This window comes from Crocodylus porosus, unplaced genomic scaffold, assembly GCF_001723895.1.
Source record: "Crocodylus porosus isolate Cpor-Errol unplaced genomic scaffold, CroPor_comp1, whole genome shotgun sequence".
NCBI lineage: Eukaryota > Metazoa > Chordata > Crocodylia > Crocodylidae > Crocodylus > Crocodylus porosus.
Genome location: NW_017728886.1, coordinates 62,559,666 through 62,578,276, shown reverse-complemented (window position 1 = coordinate 62,578,276; position 18,611 = coordinate 62,559,666). Strand labels below are relative to the sequence as shown.

Genomic DNA, 18,611 nt, shown 5'->3' with positions numbered 1-18,611 from the left:
ATCACAAAATACCAGCAAGTGCTTTGCAGCCGACTTTGCCCTAATTTTATTCCATATTTTACCATTGGCAGTCAGAGGAGGAAATGTAGATTTTCTTAGTCTCTAAAAGTAACAGTTTTAAACTTGTAGCTGCAGGCAGTAGAGAAAAGAAAAGACACTTTTAAGGACTATTTGCAAGGCAATAAACATATTAAGTAAATTTTGTATGACTAAATATTGTCCTCCTTACCTTTATTAAGAGCCTGGTACAGATTGATTAGCATCCATTTTAATAGGAAAGAAAATCTATTCTCTTTGCTGGACTGGAGAGAAGGCATTAAACTGAACTGTTTGGTTAAACAATATAAAAAGTCTGTAGATCAGAACTTTTTAATCTTGTTAACTATATAGGCTTTTTTAAGGCTTGAAGAGGAAAAAGAAGAAAAACATGACTGAAGCAACTGTTCTTCAGAAGTGTAGAATATTTGTAAGCTTAAAGCTCTTGGAAAAACTCCATTGGGAGTATTGTTTAGTTTTTGAGTTTTTGCAGTTCTAAAATGTGTTGGTTGAGACAAAGCAGAAAATCCTCAGTTTAAGTGCAGCGTGAGGGCTTTGATTTCTCTGTTAACATGTTGGTGAAGTAGCAGAGGATTTGACTCTAGTTATGTTTTTATAACCATATATATTAGCTGTGTACTTGGTCCTCTCTCTCTCTCTCTCTCTCTTTTTTATTTTGAGAGAGAGAGATCTTATTTATTTCTTTACATACTTTTCTAGTGAAAGGACAAAATACTGTATTTTAATATATACTTATCTAATACCTAGCTATATTATTTATTAGACTGAATACACAATTTCCACTAGATTTTTTTTCTAGCTTCCTAGAGTGCGTGAAATTTTATTTGGCCCCTCATTGGCACACCTTTTAAATACAGGTGTTTTGTTTTTAATGGAAGTTTCTTGCAGCTGTTACAGTTGCAGTAATTTTTTTCAAACACACTTTCCATTAAAGATGAAAGAAAGACTGGCTCTCTGTGTGTGGTTGCTTCAGTTCATGGTATATTCTCCGTTTTCACTCGACTCTTTCTGTGTCATCTTTTGTGATGGTAATTTCTAGGTCCAGGGCCTGACCCCTTCTGATCTTAAGGACTAGCAGTTTATACCTAGGATTTAGCCTTCATGATTTTCAAGACAACTTCTTCCATTAACCTTGAATCCTAAGTCAAGCTATTAAGAAGCTGAGTTTTAGTTGCCTGTGTTTTCTGAAGAAACCCTTACCTCTCTTATTTATATTGTGGTAGTGTCCAAAATGTACTAGGCATTGTATAGTCATAAAGAAAGACAGTCTTTCCTATAAGGATTTTATAGTTAAAAATATGGAATGTAGGTAAAGTCTAGGAGAAAGGGATTCTGTGCTACAAATCAAGTTGTTTGGTCCAGTGGTTTCATTTTTTTAAAACTTTCCCTGTACTTAATATTTAAAAAAATCCATTTTTATCAGAATGAATCTTTAGAGGGGGATTAAATTGGGAGGAGATGGTGGCTTTGTAGCCTAGTTCTGGAAGGATATTCTAGCATAGGAGTGTGAAAGAAGGCACTGTGAATCCATGAGGGAGAAATGTATACAAAACACCAACTTTTGCATCATCAGCCTGTCAGCAAATGAGGTATGATGTAATCTCAGGTAAGTAGAGGAAGAAATTATATAATATTTGGAAGCACTAGTGAAAATATTTCATAAGATTGAACAATTAGAAAGAAGTATTAGTTAGCTTTGTGGGCCAGGTATATTTTAGGTAAACAAAAATGTGGATCAAGTTGGGGTCCTGGACAACACAGAGAAGGGTGCAGTGATCAAGATTGGAAACAGGACTTGGATAAGAGTAGGTACTAGATACTAAAAATACAATGAAGAAACTCCCAAGATTTGGAGGAGGTTTGGATATGGAAGAATATAACAGAAGGGGCATAAGGTTCATCCCTTTGGCTTAGAGCCTGACATAGGCAAAGGACAGTGGTGATCTTAACAGGTTTTCAATTTAACCACGTTAAATTAAGATAGCCAAGCATTCTGAAAATGTCAGAGAGACAAATAGAGTTTTAAGGTTGAGAGTTAAGATAAGGGGTAAATGAGATTTGCAAGTCACCCACTTAACAACTTCTGCACAATTTAGCTATTACATTTGATCACTTATGATTAAAACGCAATAAATGCAAGGAGTAATTTCAATCTTCTTGTTATCTTCAAGGAGACATTTTATAGTGCAGTATACATCGCCTCTGTTCACCTGAAGTCTAAACATTCTTGCAAATAGTGACCAAGATCTGAGGTTCCTTCTTATCCTTTTTAATTTAAAAAGAACCATCTACTGGAGAAAATTCCAGGGCATCTGGAAACGGTCCATAAAACCATGTTTTCTCATGTACAACATGCACCTCCCTCCAATTCCTCACCTCCCTCCCTCCTCCCCCCTACGCCAAAAAAAAAAAAAGGGCTGCTGGAAAATGGAGATTCCGAGCAAGTTGCTGGGTGAAACAAAAAGTAAACTCTTAAGCTATCCAGAGGGGGCTGAACAATGAGTAGGCTCAGTGTCCTACCTGCTGCAACTCAGTTACTCACTACAATGAAAGATTTTTTTTCTTCATTTTGGCTTTCAAAAGCAAGGTGCATATTATATTCGCTGGTGTGTTATATGTGTGAAAATATAGCATCTTGGCTATGGTGCTCTGCACCTAGAGAAGGGTTACGACACCCAGCTTTGAGAAGAGAAAGAAAGAGGAACAGTGAAGCTTAGCTTTGTGAGTCCAATTGTTCTTTGTAGGTTGGGAGGTGGAATCTGACACAGGCTACTTACTGGCAAATGGAGGCTTTGAATATATTGTTTCAGTTCTTCTAACTTGTCTTTTCTGGAGTTTGTATCCATACATATAGAAATTAAGGTTCAGGGAGATAACTTGCTTGTCTCTCTTTAAAAGCTTTTTGGTCAAATTCAGCTATGGGTTAAGTCAGATAAGGTCAGTGGGGTTGCACCCAGTTATACCAGCAATACCAGATTTTGGCCTTGCCTAGTGCATACATTGAAGCAAGGAATTATTTGTTGTGTGGACTAGTCTGATTAAAGATTTCACGTCTAAACCTATTATCATACTGTTATATGAATGTTGTCAAACCTTTGCAGATAGGTCATTCTAAGAATTCAGTGCATGTATAGCCAATTGAAAAGTATGGCTCTTCTTTTAAAAAAAAAAAAAAAGCAACAACAAAAAACCACACAGCTAAGTTTTTTTGTTTTAATAACTAGCCTTGCTTCTGTCTGCAAAGTTAGTTTTGCTAAGATGAATTCTTTTTTAGGTTTTGAGTTGCGTATAATAAAGATTCTGAAAGACAAATGAATTCTGGCTTCAGTTTTATCTCCACGTAGATTCATAGATGCTAGGGTCGGAAGGGACTGCGACAGATCATTGAGTCCAACCCCCTGCCTAGGCAGGAAAGAGTGCTGGGGTTAGATGACCCCAGCCAGATGCCTATCCAGCCTTCTCTTAAAGACCCCCAAGATAGGGGAGAGCACCACCTCCCTTGGAAGCCCGTTCCAAATTTTGGCCATCCTTACCATGAAGTTTTTCCTTATATCTAGCCTAAATCTGCTCTCTGTCAGTTTGTGACCATTGTTTCTTTTTACCCCAAGAGGTGCCCTGGTGAACAGAGCATCTCCGATCCCTTGCTGCACCCCCCTGTTGAATTTGTAGGCAGCCACAAGATCACCTCTCAGTCTTCTCTTGTGGAGGCTAAAGAGGTCTGCCCTTACAGGGCTTGTTCTGTAAGCCCCTAACCATATGAGTGGCCCTCCTGGACCCTCTTGTATCTATCAACATCCTTCTTGAAGTATGGAGCCCAAAACTGGATGCAGTACTCCAAATGCGGTCTAGCCAATGCCGCATAGAGGGGAAGTATCACCTCGCTGGTTCTATTTGTCATGCATCTGCTGATGTATGATAAAGTGTGGTTAGCTTTGCTGATGATTTCATCACACTGAGGACTCATGTTCATCTTGGAGTCCACTATGACTCTGAGATCCTTTTCCACTCCTGTGCTGCTGAGAGGGTCACTTCCCAGCAAGTAGATATGCTGGATATTTTTGCATCTGAGGTGTAGCACTTTGTACTTGTCCTTGTTGTACTGCATCCTATTGTGTACTGCCCACTTTTCTAAACTGTCCAGGTATGCCTGCAATCGTTCCCTACCCTCCAGAGTGTGAACTTCACCCCACAATTTAGTATCATCCACAAACTTGGACAGAGTATACGTCACACCCACATCCAAGTCACTGATGAAGATATTGAAGAGTGTAGGTCCAAGGACTGAACCCTGCAGGGTCCCCACCACCCACATCCTTTCAGGTTGATACCAACCTATCTACTACCACTCTCTAACTGCAACCACTAAGTCAATTTGCCACCCACCAGACCATGTGCACATCTATGTCATAGCTTCTTGATTTATTTATGAGAATGGAATGAGATACTTTATCGAAGGCCTTGCTAAAATCCAAGAAAACAACATCCACATCTACTCCTGCATCTAAGCATTTTGTAACCCTGTCATAAAACAAAACCAGATTGGTCAGGCATGACCTACCTGCTACGAATCCAAGATGGTTTCCCTGCTGCATTATTTTTCCCGCTGGACTCCCACAGATATGATCCTTCATAATTTTTTCAAAGACCTTTCCAAGAATGGAGGTGAGACTGACTGGCCTATAATTACTTGGATCCTCCTTCCTCCCCTTCTTGAAAATAGGGACCACATTGGCCCTTTTCCAGTCCTTCAGGACCTGACCCAAGCACCATGAGCACTCAGACAGCTGTGCCACTGGTTCTTCTGTAACACCAGCCAATTCCTTGAGTACTCTCGGATGCAGCTTATCCGGGCCTGCTGACTTGGACACATCCAAGTGACTCTGCACCAAGTCAATGCAATGGTTAGTCCTTCTGATGCTCATCTAATAACCTATTAGGAGGCTTATCTTGACCTCTGTTCAGGAACACCGAGGCAAAAAACTTATTGAATAGCTCAGCCTTGTCCCCTCTGTCTGTCACTAATTGCTCCTTCATGTTCAGTAGGGGTCCTATGCTGCCCTGTGCCTTCCTTTTACTTTCTACATGCCTATAAAAAGACTTTTTGCTGTCTTTAATTTGTGTTGCCAGCCTCAGCTCTGTAGTTGCTTTGGCTTTTCTAACTGCCTCCCTACAAGTGCGGGCCAAGTAGCTTTACTCCTCCTTGGTAGCTTCCCCTTGCTTTCGCTACCTATATGCCTTCTTTTTTTGCCCTCAGGCTCCCCTGGATTTCCCTGTTTAGTCAAGGACATTTTTTGGCTCCTTTTCCCTCGTACTGGAATAGTCTCCCTCTGTGCCCAAAGGATCACTTCCTTTAGGAACGGCCACCCTTCCTGGACTACCATTTCGCTAATATTCTTATCCAGCAATGTGTTATTGGCTAGGATCCTAAGCACACTGAAGTTAGCCATCCTAAAGTCGAGCACTTCATCCTACTGGTTATCTTACCAAATGAAATTGCTGGCAAATTTCCCCCTGAAGAGCAAACCTGATTAGCAATTCTGAGCAGCATACCAGGAATTCTGTTTCCTTCAAGACAATGGTAGTGATAATTGGTGACCATCCACTTTCTTAATATACTTTTATTTTGAGCAAAAGTTTTTTGGAAAAAAATGTATTTAAATGTAAGAAAACCTACCATAAGTATGTCTAGTTCTTCTCTAAGGCGTACTGCTCCTTGTACCTGGGGGGGTCTAATTTCTAGACAGCTACCCACAAGGGCCTTCTTCCTTATGCCCCTCAGAAATGGCTTTCTAACTGTTAGAGTGTGGGCTCATGTACATTTGGATCCTTTAAAAAAAGGCAGCAGCCATCACCTGTCAACAAGCCAGGAGGAACTTGCCAAGCTGAAGATCACATCAGCAACGTATTGAAGCTGTGAATGTGCCACGTGCTGAAGAAAAATAAGCACAAATGAAAAAATGGCCTGTAGTGCACTGAAATCAACCCACATCACGATGCCTACAGGGAGGGCAACAGCTTGATTGATTTCACCTACCAGCATGCATTTAAAAGCACAAAGGAAACTAGTTTTGTAACAAACCCCAGATTAGTAAGTGGGATGAAGGGTGGTCAGTCCGAGGTTATAGAACCAAAGCCTGTAACTGCGCTGAAGACTAAAACTGACTTGTCGGCTACATTTCCCTCTAGGAGCTCCAAATAAATTGTAGATAGGGAAAGGAATTGTAGTACAATGAGCTATTGGCATTTGGTCTGAGAGTGAGAGAGGTCACCCAGTGCCTCCAAAGGCTCTGAGCACTCTGACCTCTAGACCAGAGGTGCTCAACCTATGAGCCAGATCTAGCCCCTGGTGCCATGTTATCTAGCTTATGGGGCTCCCCACAGGTCTAGAAATTTGGTGGCAGGAGTGCCGGCACACATCTTTTATGTGACATTAATGCGCAGTAGATTAATTCTACTGCATATTAGCGCAGCTTTGGCATACATTAGCACAGCCGTGACATGCTAATGTGCAGTAGAATTAGTCTACTGCACTTTTAGCATCTCACGTAGGCATACCCAGTGTCACCTGCAAATGATAGTTTTACTCGCACATACCAGAGTTAAATTTTACCCTGCTATAGATCTTTCATACATATATGTTCTTTCATGCATAAAACGAGGTAAAAAAACTAAACTACCTTCTCTGAAATCAGCCTGTGTTAATCTTAAGATTGAATAAATGCTCAGAACAGTGTAAAAAAAAAAAATCATTTTGCTGATTTACAGGCAATATAATTGTTTTCTAGAGAACTATTTTCAAAAGATGTAAGTCTTTCTTTTGCCATACAGAATATTATACAGAACACTTTTTTGCAATTAGAATAACACTGGTATACCAGGAAACAGGAAACCAGCTTTAAAAAAAAAAAGTTCAGGAAATGCATTACTCAAGGGAAGTAGTGTTCAGTTACAGGAGGGAAATAACAGCAGTGACCATTTACATGCCTAAATAGAAAATACTCTGAATATTGTTTTTGGTGTCTTCCAGAGTAGTGCGTTTTCACTTTAGCTTGTGTGTGTTGGTGGTTTTATATAGTGATTCACTTCTAGACTGCTCTCTGATGAGTGGTTTTTTTTTTTTAAACTAACTTTCAAATTTTCATGGAATTTTAGAGAAAATTAATTTGATTTGAATTTAGAGAAGAATGATTCTTTATATGTGATGTAGAAATCTGTGCATTAACTAGATATGCCTTCATTCAAAGATAGCTCATCTATTGTAGGGAAAGAAATTGAAAGAGTTGATAGAGGTCATCTGTATGCCCTCTGATTTGAAGGAATTAATCTGTTCTTTGTTTTGCTGGTTTATATACTTTTTGTTTTGAGGTCATCTTGCATTCTCTATGTACTGTTAGCAGCTCTAGTCAGAAATACTGTTTAAAAAAAGAGTATCTTGTAAGAACAATGCAACCTTTTCATTTCCCTTGTTCACCTTAGGACTTCCGTAGATAAATTGCTATAAATAGAGGTCTACCTAAATCATGGGGAGACTTGCTCATATTTGTGGGTTGATTGTGGCCTAAAGTTCTAATTCTGAGGTCATTTTACTGTGGCCCCACCCCTTGGTGCTGACTGACTGATGGAGAGGCCCGGGTGGGGGAGGAGGGGGGAGGGACAAGGGGGCATCTGCTATCTTGCATGCTGCTGTATGTGTTGTCCCACAAGCCAGCGCCTTCTCATTCCAGCAGCAAGGACCACCAGCTTCCACTGCTTTTTATTTTTATTAAGTTTTTGTTGTTGATTTCATGGATCTCATGGGTAATCCTGGATTTCGCTGTTTCCACAAAATCCATGAAACTGCGAATTAAGCAGATCCCTAACTATAAATACGGGAATATGGTACATGCAGCAGCATTCCTTTTTTACGAGGCATGGTTTAAATACTTACTTAGTAGAAAGTAGAACAAATCTCAAGAAGATCTAAAATGCTGCAAGATTGGGATTGTGCTTTACCAAAGTGCACAGCCTTCTTCTGAATAATTAACAATACCAATTTACATCCTAATATAGTTTCTCAACTTTATACTCAAGTCTGTATTATTTGCAAATTAAGAGTTCCAGTATTAGCTTGGTGTATAGGTTTTTAACTAAAATGTGGTCAGCATTTTTTCGGTTGGAACTTTTTTGGTTTTGCTAAATTTTTCAATTAAATTGGAACATTAATTTTGAAGACTAGTTTTCAATGGAAGCAATTACAGGCAGACTTTTTTTCAATTCTGAATTGAATGTTCAAAAAATTATTTGCCAGCATATTTTTTTGTTTTATTGGAACTTCCAGAAGAGAGGTGGGAGGGGAATCATTTCTCGACTTAGTTGATTTCTCTAATACTTACTCATATGTACTTATGTTTAAAAATGAGGGCCAAGCCAAAAGTTGGCATAATAATTCTAAAAAACATGTTTTGAGCATTTCCAGGAGTCCTCGGTTGGCTATGAAGAGGTACTAGAAGGAACATTTTCTCTGATGTCACAGTAGGGTTTCTGGAGGCAGGTTTATTGTAGGCAAATTGCTGAAGATAGAGCAGTTCTGTAGTCACAGGGAAGAAGGAAGCGGCTTTGAAGAATACTAAAGCCCGCTGAGTGGTCCAGAGATCAAAAAGATCAACTCTTGATCTTTCTGTTACCCAATGTTTTGAGTTGAAGCAATAAATACCACTCCTGTCCTTCAGCCACAAATGGATTTCGGTTGAAAATATCAAGAAATCGCCCTTTATTCTACATGCCTCTGTTTTGGTTGGTGGAAGGGTACTGAAGTGTTTGTTGGTGCATGAAGGCAGAAATAGCCCAATGTTTGTTCTTTCATTCTTTCTCTGTCTGTCTGTCTCTCTGTCCCTCTTCAGCAGCCTTTTGAAGGACAGTTGGTAAAACAGAAGGTTGATTAGTTGTATGTAAACATGCGTGCTTACCTGTTGGTGAATAAAGAATTACACATCACATTTCTCTCTTCCTTCATCAAAAGAAGAATCCTATATTTTAATTTCGGAGCCTTGGAGAAGTGGGATGTTAATTTTTAATTTCTGGAATATTAATGAGTCTGGAATAATGATTTTCTAACATTTTCATTGAAGTATGTTGGCGGCTGGAACTTCCAGTTCTTATAAAAATATATTTCTAATCTCTCTGGTTTTTTTGGTTACAGGAGCTAGAGTTAATGCCAAAGACAGCAAATGGTTGACTCCTTTACATAGAGCTGTTGCATCTTGTAGTGAGGTATGGACTTCATGATTGTGCTTTTTTTTTTTTTTTTTTTTTTTAAAGGATGGTAAAGTAAAATACAGCATCTCAAATTGTCTTCTGGCTCTGTTTTATAAAGTAAAACTGCAAATCCTGTATCTATAAAAGCCTTAGTCTGTCTGTCCATAATGCTTTATTCATACTCTGTTTGGTTGTCTGAACCAATTGGAGCGGTCAAAGAGCGTTCTGGATAGGAGGTGACGGTGCTCTGCCACCATGATGGCAGGGACACAGGGCATGAAGACAGAGCAGACGAAGTGGGGCGTGGGATGAGGCCAGCACCACTGGCCACAGCTCCCTCTTCCCTGCAGGTGGTGGCAACAGTGTGGATAGAGAGGGGAGGGATCAGTGTGGCTAGTCCAGCCCCCCCCACCCCCCCCGGAGGTGATGCCCATGGAGCCAGGGTGTGTTGGACCCGTCCCCCCCTCCATTCCCAACCCCCTCCGCTCCCTGCAGGGAGAGAAGATGGAGTGGATGGAGAAAGGGGTCAGGGCAAGTGCCACTGCTCCCTGCTCCTAGCCCCCTGCTCTCTGGAGGATGCCAGCAGTGCTTGCTCTGCCTGCCCCTCTGCTCCCTGCAGGGCACAAAGACAATGGATGGATGAGTAGGGGGGGGTGAGGCCAGCACTGCTGGCCACACCCCCATCCCTGCAGGTGGCAGCAGAGTGGGCATGAGGGTGGGGCCCGATTCCCTGGAGGCTCCATTCCGATCAAGGGCTAGGCTTCATGTGCTATGCTCTCAGTTGGAGGAGCCTGAGCATCAATCGACAATGTGGGGGTGGGGGGCAGCAGAAAATGAGGGGAAAAAAGAGGCAGACACTGAGGGGGGGGAGTTTGTGCCACATTTTCACAATGGATGTCTCTTTGCTTATGGCATGAGAGTGCGGATGGCCCAGGGGTATGTATGCTCTCCAGTCACCCCAGGGCAGGTGCTCATTGGGTTTTAGGGTCCTGATTCTACAGAGGATTTTTGTGGCATGCATATTGTGCTGCTGTGCCTCAAGTTGGGGTGTATGCTGCAAGTGGAGGAACACCCTTGGAGTATGGCATCTGAGGCTGTTCTGCAGGATTAGGCCCTGAGCTGCAGGAGGGGTCCAGCCTTTTGGGACAACAGCCCCGGCTGACACCTGTGGATGCCAGGAAAGCAGACTGTAGCACAGCTGATCCTCCTGTTCCATCTGTTTATCCCCAGAATCAGATTAGTAGTATTGTTTCAAAAAAACTTCAGTGTTTAGGGTTTTGTTTTTGTTTAAGTGAGCTTAAACACATAACATAAATCATACTTTTTTTTTTTTAGACTTTTCTTTTATATTTACAGGAGCAAATTACTACATGTAGTCACTAACCTATGTAGGTATCAATTTGAAGTTATGTTGTCTACAGGGAGCTTTAGATCAGTAGTTCATTGCCCAGAATGCATTATCCTTCATAGTGCTGTTAGTTGCTCTCCTAGGTAGCTCACAAAAGCTCCCTGCACTTCCCTATGAAATGGTTATTTCATTGAACCTAGATAATGTAAATGACTTCTACAAGAGAAAAATGCTGATGGAACAAATTGTTTTAAGTGCAAAACCAATTTGTTCAATTTAGGTTTTTTTCAACATGCAAGTAAACAAAACTATTAAATTTTATTTAGAACTGGGGTAGGAAAAGTTTGTAACTTTTTCTTTTCCCCCCACTATCTGTAAATATTTAGGAAGCTTTTATATACATGGTGATACCATACATATAGTTAGAGAAAGAGATGAGAGGAAGATGCAGTCACTACTGACCTGACATGTTCCTGAGGAAGAGAAATAGTATTTAAGCTGTTGTGTTTGGTAGTAAATAAGCCTTTTAATTTATTCTTGCTTTCATTATGATGCTTCTAGGCCTAACCTCCAGCTGGAAAGCAAGCACCATTAACAAGGACAGCTAGTCACTTGAAACATTTTAAATACAAGTGGGCTCTTTGTTTTCATATATGTTTTCCTATAAATAGTTTTGTGAAGACTTTTTAATGTCAAAATCTAAATGCAGTCTTCACTTGTGTACAGGGGTGTATTGCAAAAATATAAAGCAGATTTGTTTTGTTTTACTTGAAAATCCATTGTTACAAGTGACTAGCTTCCTGCTAAGACACTGTTTCTTTTGATGTTTTGTATCCAAGATGTATACCACAGTCCTAGAATTTACTTCCTAGTTGTAGTAATGATTTCACAGATGTTGAGCTCTAGAACTGACTTTTTGATATGTTTATTAGCATTTTTTTCTACTACAGTGTTGCATAAAGTTCAAGTTTATATCTGTTTTTAAGTTTTTGGTTTTTTTTATTCAAGTTAAGACAAAATAATGCTTGTATGTTGCATTTTTTTCTAAAGCATTTTGGAAAAAAAGCAGAGTACTGTACTAATCCATAGTAATGGAAGCCTTTGCAATTTAGTTGCTACAATGCTGCAGATGTTAAGTGTCCTGTCTGTGTTTGAGGGAGTTATCAAGTTCATGAAACAAGGACTGGAAGTGAAGTGTTTTACCATTGGCTTGCACCAAGTATGATATTGCTAAAATCCCTGCAGCCATCCCAGAATCTTGCTGGATTTGGTAAACTGCAGGCCTGAAAACACGTGTGAATGTGCAATTCTCTTGTACTGTGTATGGATTTAATGTTATCTTTTAGTTCATGGGTAACATACATACTGTTAATTTTGCATATATTTTTCAGGATGCTGTTCAGGTGTTGTTAAAGCATTCAGCAGATGTCAATGCCCGTGACAAAAACTGGCAGACACCTCTACATATAGCGGCTGCAAATAAAGCTGTTAAGTGTGCTGAAGCTTTGGTGCCTCTTCTAAGTAATGTAAACGTATCAGATCGAGCAGGAAGAACAGCATTGCACCATGCAGCCTTCAGTGGACATGTTGAGGTATGGATTATTTTCTGTATTTTGTTTCTTAGCCCTCTCATTCCTTTCACTCTCCAAATTTCTTGTTTTTTTGAGTTTCCTCGTTCAATTCTTATTTTCTGCTTGCTTGTGTTTTCATATTGCATATGCAATCTGGTAGTGGTTTTGTGCCACAGAACTTTGTTGTGGGGATGTTTGCATTTTAAAAATTATGTTCCCATAGTAAGATACGACTAACTAGCGTTTAGGAGCCCAATTATGGATTATTTTTCTTTCTGGCAGGAGCAGTCAACAACTTTTTTTTTTTTAAATACTCAATTCTGTGACAACCTATAAACTAAAATAGCTAATTCTTAATTATTACAGTTACAGTATGGCTGCATCGTTTTAACTGTTTGTAGAAATTTAATATATAAATCTGCAGCGTGATAACTTTATAGAGTGTTTTTCCTCGTATACTTTAGTTTTAGTAAGTGGTACAAGTTGCTCTGAAATATTTTGTAATACTGAAGTCACATAATCAGATAATGTTGCCATCAGTAAAAACAGCTTATTTTAGAGCACAGAATATTACGAAGCAATGTAAAAATAATGATAGTTTACAGACAGTTAAAATGTTTTATTTCACACACGATGTATTTGTTTCTTAGATTTTTATTATACATCATTCTAAGCAATTTCTTTCATTATGAGCCATAGTATAGCCCTATTTTTCTTTCTCATCTTAGATGGTCAGTTTGTTGTTGTCTAGAGGTGCCAATATTAACGCATTTGACAAGAAAGACAGACGGGCTATACATTGGGCAGCTTATATGGGTATGTACATTTTTCTTCCTCCCACACACAATTGGTTGCTAAGTCATTCTCTCTCTCTGTAATGGTTTTGTATATTTCCAGGCAGAAGTATTTAATTAAAGAAGGTCATTTAGTAAGTGCTAATTAGTGGTATGTATGTATATCTGTCATAAAATCACTAATGGAACACTGCAAACTTTCATATTTACTAATATGTTTTCTGGTGAAAAAAATTAATTTGCACATTCTTAAAAATGAAAACAAAAGTCTTTATACTTAGAAGAAATCTTTTAATGTTGATTCCTGATCTCTGTTTAAAAATGTCTACAATAATACCAAGTGGCTAGTAAGAGGAGATTCCATTTTCTGTTAATCCAGGAATAGAAATACCGTATTTACTTGAATATAAGATGACCCCCTGAATATTTAGATCCTATATATGAAAAAATGTATAAACTTGTTATAATTTTCCAGGTATAGAATCTGAGTATTGGAGGATTGTCTTGAATTGCAGGGAAAGCAGTGGTGAAGCAGGGGGAGTGGGGTGAAGATCTGGTGGTCCCTCTGCCCTGCCCACTTCTTCCCCCTCCAGCCTCTGCCCTTCCCAATGTTTGTCTCTTCCTCCCCCCCAGTGTCTGCCTCTTTTTTCCCCCCCCCCACCACCCTCCCATTGTTGGTTGCTGCTCAGGCTGCTCCAACTGAGAGCACAGCACATGGAAGCCTAGCCCTTGATTGGCTATGCATCAGTCAAGGCTGCTCATTGTGGAGAAGGAGTTGGCATGTGCTTCATGCTCAGAAGAGACCCTAGCCAGAGCCAAGCTGTACCTGACAGTAAGGTGGAGGAAAAGGGTGGGCAGGTTGGGGAGCGGGGCAGAAGCTACAAAGGGTAAGTGGAGTGGGGGGGTTGTAGGCAGGAGGCTGCTCTGGGTCTGGCCCTGACCTGGGCTCAGGGCCAGTCAGACCTGCAGCAGCCTTCTGCTTCGTGTGCAAATGTAAGATGAGGGTCTCCTTTCCCCGTGCACGCTGGCGGTGCGGGGGTGGGAGGGAATGGGACCTTGTCTTATATTTGAGTAACTATAGTGTGCAGTTCACTTACTGGCAGCGGGATGAAGCTTTCTTCATGCCAATCAGAATTAGACTCAAAGTGTTATTGAAAGAGTTGCTGCTTTTTATACTCAGGCTGTTTTGGTCAGTGGGCTAAATCAGATTGGCTCCTTGTTTTAGCTTTGCTCACATTTTACTGTTAAAAATAGCAGTGATTTGAAACTGCCTTTTTTTGCTGAATTATTGTCTTTCATCTGAGAACAAATGATGGGGTTGGCCACCAAGTCAAAAGTGTACTCACTTCCTTAGTTGTCCTTTTATGGAACTTTGATTATTAAATACAGGACTTTTTCTTCAAAACAGTTGTAGCAAAGATTCAGTAAAGACAGCTAAGAACGTAAGTAATGCCACACTGGGTCAGACCAGTGGCAATCTCTGGCAGTGGCAGGAGTTTTAGAGGGACAGCATATAGATTGGCAGGATGCTTTAGAGGGAGAGCATATGAACAAGATGTATCTAGAGCAAGGGGGATCAACACCTGGCCTGCTGGTCAGATCCAGCACTGTCATCTGGTCCACAGGGCTTCCTGCGAACCCCTGGGGAGTCCTGAGGGCTGTGGCCCTGCATGCTTGGATCAGATATGTGGGATGGTGTAGGGCCCTGGATCCTGACCCCAGCATGTGGGACTGGGTGAAAGTGGTGCGGGGGCCTAGGGCTGAACTCCAGCGCATAGGGGTAGCCCTGTGCTATCCATCTGGCCTGCAAGACTAAAAGGTTGAGTGCCACAGATCTAGAGTGATCTGTCCCTGTCATACATTTTCTGGCATCTAGCATCATAGGTTTAAAGTAAAAAAATAAAAAGATTAAGGAAAAGGCTTCTAGTTCTCATGCTCATGGCTGAATAATTCACTTTTATTTCTAAATAAGTCACAAGAATTACTTATACTATTTTTCACTGTAAACTATAACCACAGATATGTATTTCCAGGCAGTTAACCTGAACCATTCATCCATTCAGGTTGCAGAATGTGTGATTAAGAGGTTAAGTCAGTGTTGATCAATCTGAGTTTTATGATCAATTTTCAAGTAAAAGCCAGTTGATGCTATCCTTAATCTTGATTTCAATAATATCTTGATTTGAATAGTGCAGTCTGACTCTTCAAGTACAGCTTATCTGTCAAGGAGAATGGAAACGTTGATAATGCTGAGCAAGCACAAGAATTTCTTGGATTAAATGTAAAACTGGCATCCTGACCATTTTTACTTCTTAAGGATCCTGCTGCATTCTTAGGGATTAATGTCCTGATTTAAAAAGAAAAAAGTAAAATTAATACTCCAGTTATGTACTCTATTCTTCATATTCCAAACCAATTTTGCAGTGTTCTATTGAATTAATAGCAGCTTCACTTCACTATGGATATAAGGGCTTTTTTTCCTTCCTGATATGCATAACTTTCAGGTGCATTAAAATATGGAAAATATTTTAAAATCCATCTGGATAATAGGTGCTATAGAAAGACGTATCTGACTTGATCCATGCCTTTGACATACTTAGGAGAACACTGTTGACTCTACTTTCTCTTCTGCATAGGTGACCTATAGAAATCAACACTTTTTTACAACTTTCTCTAAGAGATACTTTCTAATGATATTGTCTTAAAGAAAACTTTGAATTGTGGCTAGGAAACGGAAAGCTGAATCAGTGGTAAATGAAGTAGTTTGGGTTACTACACATACATTTAAAGCTTTCATACTGCAACTAAGTGAAATTAACTTTTGAACAGAGAGAGAATTAGAAATCTTTCAGTAGCAGATATTGGCTGGACGAATAACGGGTTATTAACTTTTGAGGAGGATAATATAGACTATTCTATAAGCCTTGGCTCATATAAAATTTGTCATTATAATAGCACAGATATAGATAATTTAACCATATTTTCAGTTATAGTACACACTGCATTTACTGAGAGAGAATATTGCTTAGAAAAAAGTCCATTGCATATCAGCCAGGAGAGATATTTAATACATTTTGTTTATTTGCCTTAGTTAATTTAACACCAAAATTGCTGCTAATTTAAGTATAGCAGACAACTATGCTTTAGAAACTACTGCTTTTTAAAAACAAGCAATTATTTTTCTAAAAGAAGCCAGAAAGGAAGTCTGAAGTTTTGCTTATCTGTTATCACTGAGAAGTTTGAAACATGTTTGCTTATGTTAAATCTCACAAGGAAGACACCCAATTGTGGTCTTCTGTACATTATTATAAATCTTCCATCAGCAGAATTTTGGCTGACTGATAGCCAGTATGATAAGGCAGCTGGCAACATGTGGCCTTGCACATATGGCTGCACTATAGCGGCCTAGCATGCACTGTGGAAGGCACTGTCTGTTGGAGAGGCCATGGCTACTGGGAGAAACCATGTCTGCATTGAGATGAGCTTCCTTGTGGTTTCCCTTTGGTGGCAGAAGCCCCGTTGTTCACTGTTCTTAGAAGGGAACTGAGTTCTGCTAGTACAGCTATGTAGAATAAATCAGACCTATATAAACTGGTGTCATCAGGCTTAAACCAGGTGCCTGGGAGACTTATTAGATTAGACCCGAAATCAAAAATCTCGAGTAGTGAAACAACATTTTTGAAATGTGGTGGTTTTGTTTAGATGGTCTCTCTTCATTTATATCACCATAAATGTATGGCAGAGAGAGAGATGCTGACAGTTTCTTTAAAGACAGATTTAAGATCTATCATTTAGCATGCTTTTTTCATTTGTGATTCAAAAACGTTATTTATAATCACACACTAAGTAGCACAAAATAAACAGAGCATCTGGCTGCTGCTGCAGGAAAAGAATGGGAACAAAATGTTATGGTAGTAGGTAAGGAGAAGGTTAGAAAATTATGCTGCTCATATAAGAGGAGCAGATGTTTGTCTCCCTTATTCTTCCTTCCATTGTCATGGCCCTGGAAATAAATAAGCATTCCCTTTTACTGCAGTGTTCTTCCATTCCACTCACTTGTGTGCTTTCCTTGTCTTCTCCTATGCAACAGAGCTGTCACTGTGGTGTCAACCTGTCATCTTTAATCTAGTTTCTTAGACCTTGTGTACACTAGGAACAATGTTTTATTATTTGAAAGGAAGCAGGGCTTTTGTGTTTGTCTTTTTTTGGTATAGTTGGGAGAGCGGGTGGATAAGCTTTCAGGCGTCAGGTTCTCTTCCTTGGGTCACCTCATATTTGAGAATGTTTTAATTGTAAAATCAAGTAAGCTACCTTGAGTTACCTAATGCTGTTTGAAATTTTTCTAAGCATCTAAACACATTCAACTTCATATCTGTAAAATCTCATTTTCTGGTAAATTTAAGACTGGTAACTTACCAGGGCCAGTTACCAACCCAAGAAGCTGCATTTAAACTGAAAATCTGCAAGCTTTTTACTGGCAGCCAAACTTCACTGAAACGTTTTGTTGGTGATGGTGTATGTAATGTAAATGTAACTCTGCTGCTAGGCCCCAGTTAGAAGGAATTGTTTCAAATTTAGGGGTTTAACATCAACCACAGCAAAGGAATACACAGAGCAGGATGCAGAAGGTGCCCTTGCTGTTGCAGGCCAGATCCAGGCCATAGATTGCCAACCCATGGATTAGATGATTAATTTAAAACATATTTTCTAATTTAAGACATAATTCATTTTAGAGGAGAGAGGCTCCCTTTCCATGTAGTTACAGGATTACAGTCTAAGTTTGTTAAAATAGTGTCTGTATTTCCCAGGATTTTTTTAAGCATATGATGATACAAGGATCACAAAGAAAGGCAACCATATTCACAATTTTATGTCCCAATTTTGCAGCCATCTGATTGCCTCATGCATAGTATTATGCAAATCCAATAGAGTTCCATCAAATGCCTGGAGAGGGCATTCGGAGGTGATGTGGTTCAAAATTTGAAAAGGAGTGCCACAGTTGCAGTTTGAGCTAGCTTACCCTATCATTGTAGCAAAAACCCACACCTTCCGTGTCCTGTCCTAATTTGGTTTAGAGAAGACAAAAGATGTCTAGGGAGATCAAAGCCAGTTGGTCTAATGGTGGGATTTGTAATAATAACTTCTGTATTAAGGGGTAAATTTGGGCCACTCTTGTGTCCAGGCATCTTAGATGTTAAATGAATCTTGCTCAAGTTGAATTGATGTTCTTCAACCTGGTTGTCTAGGTTTTAATCTCAGATGTGGTATGTTTAAGAGATCTTCATGTATAGGCAGCTGCAGGATATTTTTTATTTTATAGGTTCATAGTTTCTAGGGTCGGAAGGGACCTGAGTACATCATCTAGTCCGACCCCCTGCCATGGCAGGAAATAATACTGGGGTCAAATGACCCCAGCAGGATGTTCATCCAACCTCCTCTTAAAAACCCCCAGGGTAGGAAGTTGGTTCCAGATCCTAGCCGCCCTGACAGTGAAGTAGCGCTTCCTGATATCTAGCCTAAACCTGCCCTCTGCCAGCTTGTGACCATTATTCCTGGTCACTCCTGGCGGTGCTTGGGGGAACAGTGACTCCCCCAATGCCTGATGAT

At 39.9% G+C, this 18,611-nt stretch overlaps 1 protein-coding gene across 2 annotated transcripts in view; it reads left to right on the top strand.

Moving 5' to 3' along the window:
- ANKRD28 (ankyrin repeat domain 28) overlaps positions 1–18,611 on the top strand; it is a 117,602-nt gene that overhangs the window by 36,733 nt on the left and 62,258 nt on the right. For both annotated transcript variants that reach the window (XM_019535480.1, XM_019535472.1), the window contains exons 4-6: positions 9,236–9,306; positions 12,031–12,231; positions 12,939–13,026. In XM_019535480.1, the coding sequence (XP_019391025.1) occupies positions 9,236–9,306; positions 12,031–12,231; positions 12,939–13,026 (360 nt within the window). The remainder of the gene's footprint in view (positions 1–9,235; positions 9,307–12,030; positions 12,232–12,938; positions 13,027–18,611) is intronic.